The 17,357-nt window shown below is 36.5% G+C and overlaps 1 protein-coding gene across 1 annotated transcript in view; it reads right to left on the minus strand.

The window, feature by feature from the left end:
* Positions 1-17,357, minus strand: part of LOC127639470 (uncharacterized) — a 376,863-nt gene that overhangs the window by 119,219 nt on the left and 240,287 nt on the right. The window contains exons 6-8 of the mRNA XM_052121522.1: positions 11,095-11,145; positions 10,881-10,980; positions 7,429-7,773 (exon numbers count right to left, since the gene is read on the minus strand). Of these exons, the coding sequence (XP_051977482.1) occupies positions 7,429-7,773; positions 10,881-10,980; positions 11,095-11,145 (496 nt within the window). The remainder of the gene's footprint in view (positions 1-7,428; positions 7,774-10,880; positions 10,981-11,094; positions 11,146-17,357) is intronic.

Raw genomic sequence — 17,357 nt, forward strand, 5'->3', positions numbered from 1 at the left:
TTGCAATACATTGTTCCTGATTTTTAAAGTACCTAAATGTGCAAAGTAAAACAACTCAGTGAAGTAAAACAATACTTGTCAGTGTTTTGTAATATCTTATATATTACATAACTATTGTCTCTTTATTATGTATTTCTTAGAAGATGGCTGTTCACAAGGTAAGAACAAAACGTGTTTTCAGTGATTTTTGTGATTATGCATTTTGCAGCTACTAAAAGGTTTGGTAAAGTGCTTGAGGAGTAGGAATAGAAGGAATTTTTTCAACACATGAACAAATACAATCTTCAGTTTATCACAAAATATTCAACATCAATAAATCTGAATATACATGGCTTTCAATGGTGAGGAGGGAATTCATAATTGTAATCTAAAAAGTACTTAATTTCTACAGAAGAACCTTACTTGAGTAAATGTCATTGTTAATTCCTTCACTACTGTTTCAGTATAAAAAAACTCTGGTAGTTAAATTCATCAACTATAATTGTTAAAAAACACACAACAAGGTTGAAGTAACTACATTAGTGATTTATTACTCTGACTGATTCCATATCCTTCCAATCATACAGTATAAAGAAGGGTCAGATACAGTCTCACAGAGGTAAACACTTTTTGTAATTAACATCCACATACAGGAATATCGTTTATAACAATCAGAAACCACATGGAAACCAGAGCTGATAGCTCCATCAATCCTTTTATACTTAAACGTACAGCCAAACATTAAGTCCTTAAACTATAATGAACTGAAAGGGACTACGGTTGCACACTCTTGTTCAAGTACAGCTTTAAAATTACTGAGGTGTTCTGTGGTGTCCCAGAGGCTGTTGCTGTCGCTGTTGAAAAATTTTGTATAGCCGCCAGGACGGCTCTGCCGATGTTCTCGGCTAACGCCGATTCGTTTGACATCTTCACAGAGCGGCCATGACCGACAGTACCTTTCCTGGTCAGGGGCGGGTAGGGATTGGCTCTTGCTGGCCTTTATGCAAGCAAACATGACAGATCAGTCGAAGTGAGCCCCTCGTGGCTGGCTATAATGGCCACAGGTCATAAGTCCCTCATCTTTCATAAAAGTGACACTAAAACCTCAAAGTAGTCTACTGTTTACAGTTACAGTTTATCCAAACGTGCTTATTCTTTTTAGTTAGTTTTTATCATGATAATCCATGTCCAAGAGTCCATTTCCCTGATGAGATGTTTTTTATTCGTTATTTGACACTACCCACTGACCTCCTCGAGCTTTTATTTTGGCACTTCCGGTTACCGGCATTTAAATTTGCATATTAGCTAAATATTTAGTTTCACACGAAACATTTAGATGTAACATTTAGATTTAACATTTAGATTTAACATTTAGATTTAACATTTATATTTATATTTATATTTAACATTTAAATTTAACATTTATATTTATATTTATATTTAACATTTATATTTAACATTTAGATTTAACATTTAGATTTAACATTTAGATTTATATTTAATATTTAGATATAACATTTATATTTATATTTATATTTAACATTTAGATTTATATTTAACATTTAGATATAACATTTATATTTATATTTATATTTAACATTTATATTTATATTTAGCATTTATATTTATATTTAACATTTATATTTAACATTTAACATTTAAGTGTAGCATTTAATATTTAGATTTAACTATTTAAAATATCTCTATGTTAACAAATATTGTTGTAAATGTGCTAAAAAGTGACCGTCAAAAATTCATACCAGATTTTTAAACATTGTTTGAAGCTAAATGTGACAAAATGTTGCTGTTATTTTCAGCGTGAGCCACTTTACAAACGGCACCCCATAAAGATCAGGCAGTATTTTATTTGAACATGATTTCATTTCTGTTTTATTTCTTCAATGCTACTGTTAAATAGAGCTACTGTATCAGAAAAACTTAAAGGACTGTTTATTTGTATATTTCTTATATTATGTTTGTCCTATAATTTGTTATTTACAGTTTCTTATTTTTAATAGTGGAGTTAAAATAAAATAACAAAAAAATGAACACTGGTTGTAGAATGAATAGTTAGCCAGTACCTCAGGTTAATCAGTAAGGGAACTCATTTAACTTGTTGAATTGCATTTTATATATAATATAGTGGAAATGTGGGAAATATTTAAGTATATTAGTATTTTTACATTTCAAACATTTAATGACAATATGTAGTAGAAATCTAACATTGCTCATTTTTAAACTTATTTTTTCATTTCTTAGATTTGGAGTGTATTGTAAACTTTGCAAAGCCGAGAGGTCCTCCTGAAACACTACAGATTACATCACTATCAAGCTGCCTTGTTTGTACACTTCATCTGCACTTTTTGTTGAGTTGTGTGATTTTAAAGATTTTTGTCAGCGTCCCAGTTTTTAAACCATATCAGAAATCACGTGAAGAGACATAACACTGTCAAATGCCCTCGAGATGACATGAAGACCCTCCTATAACAACTTGCTAATCAAGTAATTATTTTGCTTGTGGTCATAAATCTCTGGTTAAAGGGAGAATAGTGCCATCTCTACTCTTCTGTATGTCCCATGCTTCTGGTTGGATTTAACTTGCATACAACTTGGTCCTTATTTGTTTTGTGTCTTTCAGACCTCCGATTTGCTTGCACATGGAAAGACTACAGCTTTCAGATGTTTACCTTTTTTATGAGGGAAAAGTCTGGAAACTTCCTGAAGACGTGCCTGGTAAGAAAAAGTGTGTTATCTGTATCTACACTCATACCAGAAATTACACGGTTCATAACTCCTCCTCCACGTGACCTTCCCAACGGGTTTACCTCATCCCTCTCATGAGTGCGTCACAGATAAGTATGGAAGTGAACATTTGTAGTTAAAAAGTATATAAATATTGTTTTGTTTCTAAAAATAATCAATCTTTTGAAGAACTTTATTTGTCGACAGGAGTCAAGATTATTTCGATGCACCCTAGATATGCATTTTGGACCATCAGAAAATGGAGGACATTCACTTGCATTGTTTAAAGGAGGAGGCCTGAAATTACATCCTAAAAATCTTCAATTCTGTTTTGATGAAGAAAGAAACTCATATACATCTCAGATGGCCTGAGGTTGAATAAATTATCAGCAAATTTTCATTTTGGGATCTGATCTTTGACTGATTGATTTTATTCAGCTTTTTACTGTAGGACACAGAGCCAGAGGACATCCATGCCAAGGGGAAGATGGAGATCTTGACAATCATTGAAGATGATTTTGCCACCATCCACTGAAATCCAAATATAAGGTGCCTAGCTGTAGTACTAGAGGAGCATTGATTGTGTTGGATGATGTACATGACCTTCCCACTGCTGTTGCTCTCCTCTTTGGCTTAATGTATGCACTCAATATGGACTAAAGACTCAAAAGAACTCAAATACACTTTTGAAACCATTCAAAAAGTGTTTGTGTATCTGAGGGATGTTTGTGTATCTGAGGGTTTTTGGGTGAACTATTAGTTATGAGTTAATGATGGATTGAAGTGAACAGAAAGGTGAGAGAGATATAAGATATAAGTTCATGAGTGGTGGTGGCGTAGTGGCTAAAGCACTGGGCTGTTAATCAGAAGGTCACAGGTTCTAACCCCACAGTCACCACCATTGTGTCCTTGAGCAAGGCACTTAACTCCAGGTTGCTCCGGAGGGATTGTCCCTGTAATAAGTGCACTGTAAGTCGCTTTGGATAAAAGCGTCTGCCAAATGCATAAATGTAAATGTAACTATTAAAATCAGTAGACCTGAAACATCACAAGTGTACACAAGCTGTTAGACTGATGACCTACACTGTATTCATTAGCAGAAGATTTGTTTCATCTGATTATTAAACTTTATAGATGTAATTATTTACTGAACATGGAAGTCTTTTGAAGGAATAGTTTCACCCAAAACTATAAACCAAATTAAACATAATGTCTTAAATGTAGGAAGTTCATTTTAAAAACTGTATCATCATCTTCTGTAATGCACCAATACAAAATGTTTGATCATCGACTCTAATGAAGGTTTTGTAGATCACAAACTATTCACAAACACTCATTAATCATGAATATGAATTACTGCATTACATTGACAATGATTTTTACTTCATGTTTTATACTTTAAGTATAATTCAGTAAAGAAATTCACTGCATTAAATCCTCTTGTTATCAAGTTTTTTTTGTCTTGTTTTCTATTTAAAATGGTCTAAAAATCCTTAAAACAAGAAACATTTGAGACGCAACAGATAAGATATTTCAACTTTAAGAGGATGTATCTTAAATATAAGTTCATGACTTCACCTCTCTCACCTTTCTGTTCACTTCAATCCATCATTAACTCACAAAAAACTCTCTATTATTAATAAAGCTGCGTATTGCCAATTTTCTTCACGATAAGAAACGCACAGTGACATATATTATGATTCAATAATTCATGAGCAATCACGTTATAGTCTAGCTGCATTAAGTGTGTGTGTTTGAGAGACGAGCGTCCCGTGACAGAGTGTGCATCAGCCGGTGCAGTTTCAATCACTCCCTCTTAGATCGGGACATTCACACGACTCAGAAGAGGCACCGACCACACAGAGAAATGCCAGAGTCGAGTTTGTAGTTATTTACATGATCCGCTTCTGTATTATTTGAACTTTAATAAAGCTATAATGCATTAAATATAACTGCATTAAAGATGTAACGCCGGGTGATCTCTTTAAAGAGCTCCAGCTCCACTTATTCCACAACGACAGTTCTTCTATATTCATTTTGTATTTTTCATTATAATTCCCTCATACTTTGTGATGTAGATCATCTGAAGCTGTTTGGAAAGTTTAGAGTTCATCTGGACTGTGATCTGTGTAATTCTTCCTCAGTCAGGAACTGCAGTGCTGCTCTCACACGTCACCATTACAGTTTAATGTGATCTCATGTTACGTTACACGAGATCAAACGACTATTCAACAACGATAATGTTTTATTGTCGACATTGTAGATTACATCGACTAATCGTTTCAGCCCTAAAAGCTCAATATTTCAGGGTTTGAAAAACATTTATTTTGCTGTTGGATGAAATCAGCAGTCTGATATTTCCTAGTGCAACACGCTCACCGACCGCGATTAAAATAATCTCTAAAACGCTTCAGATGAAATCAAACTGATCTGAATCTGTTGTAAATTCAGAGACAGAAAGATGTAATGCACATACTGAAGTATCTCACCTGAACATTGTGCCGCATCTCCATATCTGTTGAATAAAAACTCAATTAAACACATTTTCTTTATCAGTTAGTTTTGAGTATGAAAATAAACATTTTCACATATTTAAAGACTCTTTTTACCCATTTAATCTAAAATTTTCCTCTTTTATATCAGCTGTATGTAATACTTGCCATTTTGTCTTAGTCTTGAGATCTTACAGCGATAGTAAATCAGCAGCAGCTACACCAACATACACGACAACCAGAGCAACACATATTCCTGCTACAGCAGCAGAAGACGGACCTGAATCTGGAGTTTTTATGTCTGATACTGTAATGATGAAGAGAGACAGTCATTAGTGTCACTGAATGTGATCATCATCAGCTCTTTATAACAACTGAAGATCTGATTATCTGCATTAAATGATGAAATCGTCCTCACCGCTGACATTAACACTGAAGCTCTTTACGCTGAAGCTGCTGCTGATACTGCTGCTGATCTCTAGTTGATAAAGTCCAGAGTCTGTAGTTCTGGTGTTTGTGATAGTGAGATCTCCAGTCTGATGGTCAATCTTCAGTCTGTCTCTGAATCTCTCAGCACCTTCATCACACGTCACATCTGTACAGCTCTTACTGGGATCTTCCTTCATTTCAGCTATACGAGTGTCATTGAAATACCACGCCATCACAACATCTCCCTGTTTTACAGTATCATCAGTGTGTAGAGTGACAGAATCTCCTTCAATCACCGACTTTATCTTCATTTCAGCAGCAGACACTCCTGAAACACACATGAACAGTTTCTTCTTTTGGGTGAATAAACCACCATAGTAGAGGAAATAACAACAATTGTGCACCTAAATTACTGAACAAGGAATATTCCTTTAATATAAGGCAAGTTAACTATATGCAAGTTTAAAATACTAAAGACACGTTCTCCACATACACTCACCTAAAGGATTATTAGGAACACATACTAATACTGTGTTTGACCCCTTTCGCCTTCAGAACTGCCTTAATTCTACGTGGCATTGATTCAACAAGGTGCTGAAAGCATTCTTTAGAAATGTTGGCCCATATTGATAGGATAGCATCTTGCAGTTGATGGAGATTTGTGGGATGCACATCCAGGGCACGTAAGCTCCTGCTCCACCACATCCCAAAGATGCTCTATTGGGTTGAGATCTGGTGACTGTGGGGGCCATTTTAGTACAGTGAACTCATTGTCATGTTCAAGAAACCAATTTGAAATGATTCGAGCTTTGTGACATGGTGCATTATCCTGCTGGAAGTAGCCATCAGAGGATGGGTACATGGTGGCCATAAAGGGATGGACATGGTCAGAAACAATGCTCAGGTAGGCCGTGGCATTTAAACGATGCCCAATTGGCACTAAGGGGCCTAAAGTGTGCCAAGAAAACATCCCCACACCATTACACCACCACCACCAGCCTGCACAGTGGTAACAAGGCATGATGGATCCATGTTCTCATTCTGTTTACGCCAAATTCTGACTCTACCATCTGAATGTCTCAACAGAAATCGAGACTCATCAGACCAGGCAACATTTTTCCAGTCTTCAACTGTCCAATTTTGGTGAGCTCTTGCAAATTGTAGCCTCTTTTTCCTATTTGTAGTGGAGATGAGTGGTACCCGGTGGGGTCTTCTGCTGTTGTAGCCCATCCGCCTCAAGGTTGTGCGTGTTGTGGCTTCACAAATGCTTTGCTGCATACCTCGGTTGTAACGAGTGGTTATTTCAGTCAAAGTTGCTCTTCTATCAGCTTGAATCAGTCGGCCCATTCTCCTCTGACCTCTAGCATCAACAAGGCATTTTCGCCCACAGGACTGCCGCATACTGGATGTTTTTCCCTTTTCACACCATTCTTTGTAAACCCTAGAAATGGTTGTGCGTGAAAATCCCAGTAACTGAGCAGATTGTGAAATACTCAGACCGGCCCGCCTGGCACCAACAACCATGCCACGCTCAAAATTGCTTAAATCACCTTTCTTTCCCATTCTGACATTCAGTTTGGAGTTCAGGAGATTGTCTTGACCAGGACCACACCCCTAAATGCATTGAAGCAACTGCCATGTGATTGGTTGATTAGGTAATTACATTAATGAGAAATTGAACAGGTGTTCCTAATAATCCTTTAGGTGAGTGTATATCACATTAACATTGGTTTATGTACCATTATATCAATAAATACAAATTTGAAGCCAATATTAAATGACTCACCAGGTTTGACTGTGACAGTGAATGTCTTTTCTTCTCTGATGTTGTTGATGATGGTCAGTAGTAGATAATCTCCAGAGTCTGTAATTCTGATGTTCATGATGGTGAGAGATCCAGTCTGATTGTTCAACTTCAGTCTGTCTCTGAATCTCTCAATACCACCTGCACACTTCACATCTGTACAGAACACACTGAGATCTCCATAGATTTGAGCTACACGGATGCCATTAAAATACCATTTAATAAAATTGGTTCTGTCATTCTGTAATCCAGTAACAGCAGTGTGTAAAATCAGAGAATCTCCCTCCATCACTGACACAGACGTCTTCATTTCATCACCAAACACACCTGGAGACACAAATGAACAGTCACTCTTCAAGATGCACAACAGGAAAACACTGTGAAAATGATTCTTTTACAGGTCATATTGTCAAGATGACACAAACACAACAAGAACATTCACTCATGACACAAACTAACATCTTTCTCAAGTATATCTTGAACACATCCATACACACAACACAATCCACATCACATTCACACTGTATATCCCCTCCTCATGCACACAACACAATCCACATCACATTCACACTGTATATCCCTCCTCATGCACACAACACAATCCACATCACATTCACACTGTATATCCCTCCTCATGCACACAACACAATCCACATCACATTCACACTGTATATCCCTCCTCATGCACACAACACAATCCACATCACATTCACACTGTATATCCCTCCTCATGCACACAACACAATCCACATCACATTCACACTGTATATCCCTCCTCGTGCACACAACACAATCCACATCACATTCACACTGTATATCCCTCCTCATGCACACAACACAATCCACATCACATTCACACTGTATATCCCTCCTCATGCACACAACACAATCCACATCACATTCACACTGTATATCCCTCCTCATGCACACAACACAATCCACATCACATTCACACTGTATATCCCTCCTCGTGCACACAACACAATCCACATCACATTCACACTGTATATCCCTCCTCATGTACACAACACAATCCACATCACATTCACACTGTATATCCCTCCTCATGCACACAACACAATCCACATCACATTCACACTGTATATCCCTCCTCATGCACACAACACAATCCACATCACATTCACACTGTATATCCCTCCTCATGCACACAACACAATCCACATCACATTCACACTGTATATCCCTCCTCATGCACACAACACAATCCACATCACATTCACACTGTATATCCCTCCTCATGTACACAACACAATCCACATCACATTCACACTGTATATCCCTCCTCATGCACACAACACAATCCACATCACATTCACACTGTATATCCCTCCTCATGCACACAACACAATCCACATCACATTCACACTGTATATCCCTCCTCATGCACACAACACAATCCACATCACATTCACACTGTATATCCCTCCTCATGCACACAACACAATCCACATCACATTCACACTGTATATCCCTCCTCATGCACACAACACAATCCACATCACATTCACACTGTATATCCCTCCTCATGCACACAACACAATCCACATCACATTCACACTGTATATCCCTCCTCATGCACACAACACAATCCACATCACATTCACACTGTATATCCCTCCTCATGCACACAACACAATCCACATCACATTCACACTGTATATCCCTCCTCGTGCACACAACACAATCCACATCACATTCACACTGTATATCCCTCCTCATGCACACAACACAATCCACATCACATTCACACTGTATATCCCTCCTCATGCACACAACACAATCCACATCACATTCACACTGTATATCCCTCCTCATGCACACAACACAATCCACATCACATTCACACTGTATATCCCTCCTCATGTACACAACACAATCCACATCACATTCACACTGTATATCCCTCCTCATGCACACAACACAATCCACATAACATTCACACTGTATATCCCTCCTCATGCACACAACACAATCCACATAACATTCACACTGTATATCCCTCCTCACGTACGCAACACAATCCACATCACATTCACACTGTATATCCCTCCTCACGTACGCAACACAATCCACATCACATTCACACTGTATATCCCTCCTCACGTACGCAACACAATCCACATCACATTCACACTGTATATCCCTCCTCATACACACAACACAATCCACATCACATTCACACTGTATATCCCTCCTCATGCACACAACACAATCCACATCACATTCACACTGTATATCCCTCCTCACGTACGCAACACAATCCACATCACATTCACACTGTATATCCCTCCTCATGCACTCAACACAATCCACATCACATTCACACTGTATATCCCTCCTCATGCACACAACACAATCCACATCACATTCACACTGTATGTCCCTCCTCATGCACACAACACAATCCACATCACATTCACACTGTATATCCCTCCTCATGCACACAACACAATCCACATCACATTCACACTGTATGTCCCTCCTCATACACACAACACAATCCACATCACATTCACACTGTATATCCCTCCTCATGCACACAACACAATCCACATCACATTCACACTGTATATCCCTCCTCATGCACACAACACAATCCACATCACATTCACACTGTATATCCCTCCTCATGCACACAACACAATCCACATCACATTCACACTGTATATCCCTCCTCATGCACACAACACAATCCACATCACATTCACACTGTATATCCCTCCTCATGCACACAACACAATCCACATCACATTCACACTGTATATCCCTCCTCATGCACACAACACAATCCACATCACATTCACACTGTATATCCCCTCCTCATGCACACAACACAATCCACATCACATTCACACTGTATATCCCTCCTCATGCACACAACACAATCCACATCACATTCACACTGTATATCCCTCCTCATACACACAACACAATCCACATCACATGGGGCAATATACAAAACCATTTGGGCTCATTCTATTCATTGTTGCTATCTGTGTACTGTTTTTCTGTGTATTAAACATCTGTGGGCAGTTAAATGTGCTGTCTGCTGAACATCATTACCCTAATTACGTAATGAATTTCATTTTAACATGTTTTATCATAAAGGCAATTTTTTCCCCCTTTTTTATGATTTATATTATTTTTTATATAGTTTTCAGATGGTCCCTTACACACCATAGGCCAAATTTCCAACTTATATCGATGTTAAATTAACGAGCTGGAACGATTTCACCTGATGACATCTGACCAGCTTAAATACGGGACAATCATTTTACGGGATGGGCGGCACCCCTAAATCTCATTCATTCATATGAAACACGGAACACACAAACACATTCGGGATCATTATATGAAGCTGTGTCAGTTTGTGAATGTTTTATCATTAATATGAAGAATGATCAATGTCTTACCATCATCGAGCACAAAACACACAAAGAGCAAATAAAAGATGATCTTCATTTTCATCCGATGTTCTGGAGAAAAATGTAAATTGTCATCTGCGGCTTCGAGCTGTTTAGAAAATAATGTCTTCTATGTAAGAAATGCAACAAGACGAATACATACAACAGTAACTTTCACACTTGAAACAACAATTAAAGATAATAATAAATACATAAAACTGACAATGATATTCGTCATATTCACATGCTGATGAGAGTGAAACCAACGCCCCGTTCAGCTTGTGTCTATACTGCTGTCGCTCTTTAAACATTATTGGTCGACTGCAGAACTGCCCACAGCTTCAAAAAACTGATCTCAGATGAGCAAATGATTGCCAGTGAAACTAATATATAATTCAGATTTAACAGTGAATCATTTGTTTTGCCTCTAATAATGAACATTCTGCAGGGGAGAGCTTTTATATAAACTACAGCTGTGCTTAATGCATTATATCATGAACAAGATGAACAATATAGTAAGACAATTTCTGGTACATTATCCAATTTAATCAGAAATCAGTTTACTTGCTGCTAAAAATGAGCATTCTGGATGGGGATCTGTTATAATCTGCATCAATACTCAATGCATTATATCAATACAAAGATCTTTTAATGTATCAAACTCATTCAGAACAATTTCTGATACATTTTTACAAGCATCATCGTTTTATTATATCCATGTAATCTGTTACAGAAACATGATATAGAACAGTGAAATCGATGACAACAACTCCTCCGTCTTTCCTGATCTCCATTATCTCACAGGAGACAGATGACGTGAATTTCACAATTGTCACAGTCCAAATCACTGAGATCACATTTTTCCCCATTCTGATGGTTAATGTGAACATTAACTGAAGCTCCTGACCCGTATCTGCATGATTTTATGCACTGCACTGCTGCCGCATGATTGGCCACATGATTGGCTGATTAGATAATCACATGGAATTTGTGTATTTCTTTAACTTCTGATCTCCTGGGATTTTCACACACAACAGTCTCTAGAATTGACTCCGAATGGTGCCAGAAACAAAAAATATCCAGTGAGAGGCAGCTCTGCGGATGGAAATGCCTTTTTGATGAGAGTGGTCAACAGAAAATTTAGAAACCCAATCAGCAAGCCAAAGGCGACTGTGGCAAGGAACACAAAACTCCATTAGATGTTGGTTAATAGAGAAAAAACTGTAAGATTAATGACTAATGTCTTTGATGTTCATCCTGGATTAACTGCAGAAGTTCACATAGATGCAATTGTCTTTTGTTAGCTGATGAAGGTTTTAGTTGGCAATTAATTGATAGTCTATTTTAAGAGTGTAGTCCATCAACAGACCAAGCTAATGCAGGCTGAGATCAGTGAGGTTCAAACAGCCGGTAATTTCAGTGAGGTCTGTCAAAAAGTGAAATCATCATTTATTCATCATCATTCAGCGACATGTAGCAGTGGAGTCCAATACGAAGCAGGAATGGAGCTGGATCCAGGTTCTGGTGACCTCAGGATAGGAGTCCCAAGGCTGAGACAGGGAAACAAATAGAATAGTAATAGCATAGATGCCATTCAATTTTTATGCAGAGTTATAGATCATGATCAATGTTTCTGGTTCTTGCAGCCCTAACTAAAGCAGCATAATCGTGTGTTGAGGGATAAATTAGGTGTATGCCTGGCTTAATAGATGAGTATTTAGTCTAGACTTAAACTGAGAATGTGTGTCTGAGTCCCGAACAGTGTCAGGGAGACTATTCCATAGTTTAGGAGCCAAATATGAAAAGGATCTTCCTCCTTTTGTGGATTTTAATATTCTAGGAACTATAAACAGGCCAGAGTTTTTTGCGATCGTAATGAACGTGATGGAATATAGCGTGTCAGAAGGTCACTTAAGAACTGCAGAGCTAGACCATTCAAAGCTTTGTATGTAGCTAACAGAATTTTCAAATTAACGATGATATAATGAGGCTAAAATTATATTTTAGCAGCTTGCTTTTAGAGGTTTTTGGTCTGATAATTAATCCCTCTGTTTTGTTGGAATTAAGGAGAAGGGCATTTCTGGCCATTCAATCTTTGATTTCACTGATACAATCTGCTAATTTTGAGAATTGTTTAGAAGAAATATAAAGTTGTGTATCGTCGGCATAGCAGTGGAAACTTATTCCATGATTCCTGATAATATCTCCCAAGGGAAACATATACAAGGAGAAAAGCAGAGGCCCTAAAACTGATCCCTGTGGCACTCCATATTTTACTTTTGTTTGATTTGGCAATTTCTCATTTACATAGACAAAGTGGTAGTGGTCTACTAAATAGGACCTAAACCATGCTAATGCAACTCCACAAATGGCAACAGATTCTCCAGCCTATTTGTGATCTATGGTGTTGAAGGCAGCACTAAGATCTAAAAAGCACTAAAAGTGAAATGCAGCCACGGTTAGATGATAAGAGCAAGTCATTAGTAACTCTGATAAGTGCAGTCTCTGTACTGTGATGAGGCCTAAATCCTGACTGAAATTCTTCGTATTATTCTCTGTAGAAATAAACATATTTGGGAGAACACTATCTTTTCTAGTATTTGACATAAACGGGAGATTTGAAATCAGTCTATATTTAGCCAGTTCTCCAGGATCAAGTTGTGGCTTCTTATTAAGTGGTTTGATAACTGCCATTTTAAAGTTTCTTGGGACATGACCTAAGGATAGCAAGGAGTTAATAATATTAAGAAGAGGTTCTGAGATTACAGGGCATACCTCTTTTAAGAGCTTAGTTGTATTGGATCTAACAAACATGTTGTGGCTTTTGATTTTTTTATTAGTTTTGTTAGCTCTTCATGATAGCAAAGGATCATTAAACACTGTTTTCTGAGGTGCTGTGAAAGATGATTGCATAAATCCAATTTTATTTCTGATTATTTCAATTGTATCAGTAAAGAAATTAATGTCATTACTCTTGTGCTGTGATGGAATATCTGGACTGAATAAACACCTAGGATTTGTGTGGTTATTTTCTATGAGTTTTATCAAATATGCTGACCTGGCAGCTTTTAGTGTAGCCAGGGCTTTGGGGGACCTAGAATTTTTCTAAATAAAAAAGACCTAATTTCAGGGAGAGTATTTGACCAATAAGATACCAGAACAGTAGTAAGGGCCATTCACTAGCAGTGTCATCGGTGGAGGTGGTTTGTGTCCTGTCCCAAAATACTTTAATAGTGCTCCTGAGGAGAAGAAGGAAATTATACATACAAAAAATGGATGGAAGGAGCATTACTGAAAAAACAAAGAATTTAAGTCACTGAAATAAGGCCATATAACACATACTAAACACTTGTCCACAAGACATTTGAGAACTGGATCTTGTAGCCTAGAGTATTTGCTACAAAATGATGTGAAAACCATCCTGATCACTCATTCATACAAAACAATATAGTAATTTAACTTTTGTAAGACACTTTTAGTGTTAGAAAGGCCATATGCGAGGAGGCGTGGATAATCATAAAAATGTATGTGATTCACACCTGAGGGGACAAAGACCCTCCCCTGGGCCTATCAATGAGGAATGTGACAAAGACTTAATGATCAAAATCAAGTTTTAAGTTAAAAGAAGTAATCTGACTATACATTTTTCTTTACATAAAGACTTAACTTAAAAATTTTAGACCTACACTACCGTTTAAAATGTTTTGATTAGTAAGGCGTTTTTAAAAGAAGTCTCTTCTGCTCACGAAGGCTGCATTTATTTCATCCAAAATACAGCAAAAACAGTGATATTGTGAAACATGTTTACAATTTAAAAGAACAGTTTTCTGCGATTTGTGATCAAAGCTGAATTTTCAGCATCATTACTGCAGTCTTCAGTGTCACATGATTCTTCAGAAATCATTATAATATGATGATTTTCTAATATGGGCATTATTAAAGTGCATTTTTAACCTGAACACATATTTGCAATAAAGATAATAAGGCAGCATAAACGCTAGTTAAAATATTATCTAAAAATTCATATTATTTTATATCATAGTACATAGTTAATTATAATAATTATTATTTGTATTTGTTTCCCCCACATCCTGCCAAGTCTTCTGATCCACACTCCTGTGCAGTAGCTGGAGGTAAAGCGCCAATAAAAACCTAAGAAGAAGAAGTTAGTCCTGCCCTGTTTCTGCCTGCGTCATTGCAGAGAGCGGGAGATCTTGAGGAAGCTCGTCTTGTTGGAAAGACATTAATTCATTTTTAGTTGACAATATTCTTCCTGAGTTCTCCCTGTTCTACAAAAATGTAATTTTTGGTTGTTTTAGTGACCGTGGGAAGGACAATGGTGCACTCTTTCTAGTGAACCTAATTTTATTTGTTGCCAAATTCCATATCCATAAATGTAAATTCGGTAATAAAAAAACACTTTTTTCAGTGCTAAAAACTGAAATGGAACAGTATATTTCTACTATCTCTTCCATGCAAAACAAAAAAGCTGTTAAGACTGTGGTTAATTATATTCAATGTGTTTATTTGATTAATTCTTTTGTGTTTTAGTGTGATTTTTTTCTTCTTTTTTATATTTAATTTTTTATTTATTTATTTCTATGTTTTGTATGTATCTTTTTTTTTTTTAAACTTTTGCTACTTTGATTGTATTGTTGATTACTTTCAATAAAGTAAAAAAAAAAAAAAAAAAAGAAGAAGCTCGTCTTGTGTGATGAAGCTCCTTCTGTTGTTCCGTCTAAAAAGCCCTAAAATAGAAAAATAGATTAGAAAGCACAAAACGAAAAGTTGGATTTCAGTGATGAGAGTCAGAGATTTGGAAATAGAAGTGTGGATTGAACGTTATGAGTTAATCTGTCTCGAGTGAGTGCTACCACTGATATATCTGTATATTATATAGGCTTTAAGGATTTTTTGACCATTTTAAATGGAAAACAAGACGCAGTTAATTTCTTTACTGACTTATACTTAAAGTATAAAACATGAAGTAAAAATCATTGTCAATGATTGACAATGATTGAACAAAAAGGGGCATCAGCGTTTGTACTGCCTGAGGAGATTATCTGCATTCAATCTTGATAAAACAATAATGATGTTTTATCATGCTTTTATAGAATCTGTTTTGTCATTTTCCATTTTAGTATGGTACGGTCATATATCCTTAAAGGCAAAAAATCAGCTAGACCAGATAGTAAAATGGTCTGGCCGTTTGATAGGCGAGTCAAAACCAGGAGTGGCATCACTATATGCCAAACAATTACAAAGGATGGCCCTTTCAATTTTAAATGATGACTCTCACCCTCTGCGAAATGAGTTTCAGTTATTACCGTCTGCGAGGAGGTATAAAGTCCCTAGGTGTAGAACGAAAAGATATAAAAGCAGCTTCGTAACAAATGCGATTGATATGCTTAACAAATTGTAGAGGTGTTTTTCAGATATGTAGGCCTACTAGGGGTCTTATGATTTTAAGACGTTAAAAAGATTATATGAAATGCTCTTTAGAGCACTTTCTTTTCTTTTATGAGAGCACTTCACTAAGTTTATGAGTATTTTTTTATCTGTCCTTAATGTGTAGTGTAGTGTCCTGTGTTTTGTGTTTTTTGTATTGGATGCCATAGAATAGAATGTCATTGCACTGTAAAACAAATTTACCTACGGGTACAAATAAAGTAAACAAACAAACAAACAAACAAACAAATGTAATGCAGTAATTCATATTCATGATTAATGAGTCTTTGTGAATAGTTTGTGATCAACAAAACCTTCATTAGAGTCGATGATCAAACATTTTGTATTGGTGCATTACAGAAGATGATGATACAGTTTTAAAATTAAGATTTATTTAGAAAAACATCCTTCCTACATTTAAGACATTTAGTTTCATTTGGTTTCTAGTTTTGGGTGAAACTATTCCTTCAAAAGACTTCCATGATCAGTAAATAATTACATCTATAAAGTTTAATAATCAGATGAAACAAATCTTCTGCTAATGAATACAGTGTAGGTCATCAGTCTAACAGCTTGTGTTCACTTGTGATGTTTCAGTTCTACTGATTTTAATTATTGTATTTGACAAATGATTCAAATACAGGAAGTGTTCGTGTGTGAAAGGATGCATCCTAAAAGTTGCACACTAAGCAGAGAGCGCCATCTTGTGTTCAAAGTATGAATGATCTTCTTTCTTTGCTCAATAGGTTGTTATAAATACTGATCTGAGCACAGGACAGCAGCCAAACACCAAAAATAAACATTTGTAAATGAGTAAGATCTTAACATTTGACTTTGGGGAAAATGAAAAGAAAACTTTGTAAATTACAGCTGATTAACTGCGTCTAACAATCAAGTAATGTCACGTTCATTTAGAGATGAATTTGTAATATTGTTTATGAGATTTTTCAGTTTTGTTCCAGCTCTCAATATTATTAACATTAATATCACTGTACAGAGAGAATATCCATATGCTGGATAAATTAATTCATTGTCATA

This window comes from Xyrauchen texanus, chromosome 48, assembly GCF_025860055.1.
Source record: "Xyrauchen texanus isolate HMW12.3.18 chromosome 48, RBS_HiC_50CHRs, whole genome shotgun sequence".
NCBI lineage: Eukaryota > Metazoa > Chordata > Actinopteri > Cypriniformes > Catostomidae > Xyrauchen > Xyrauchen texanus.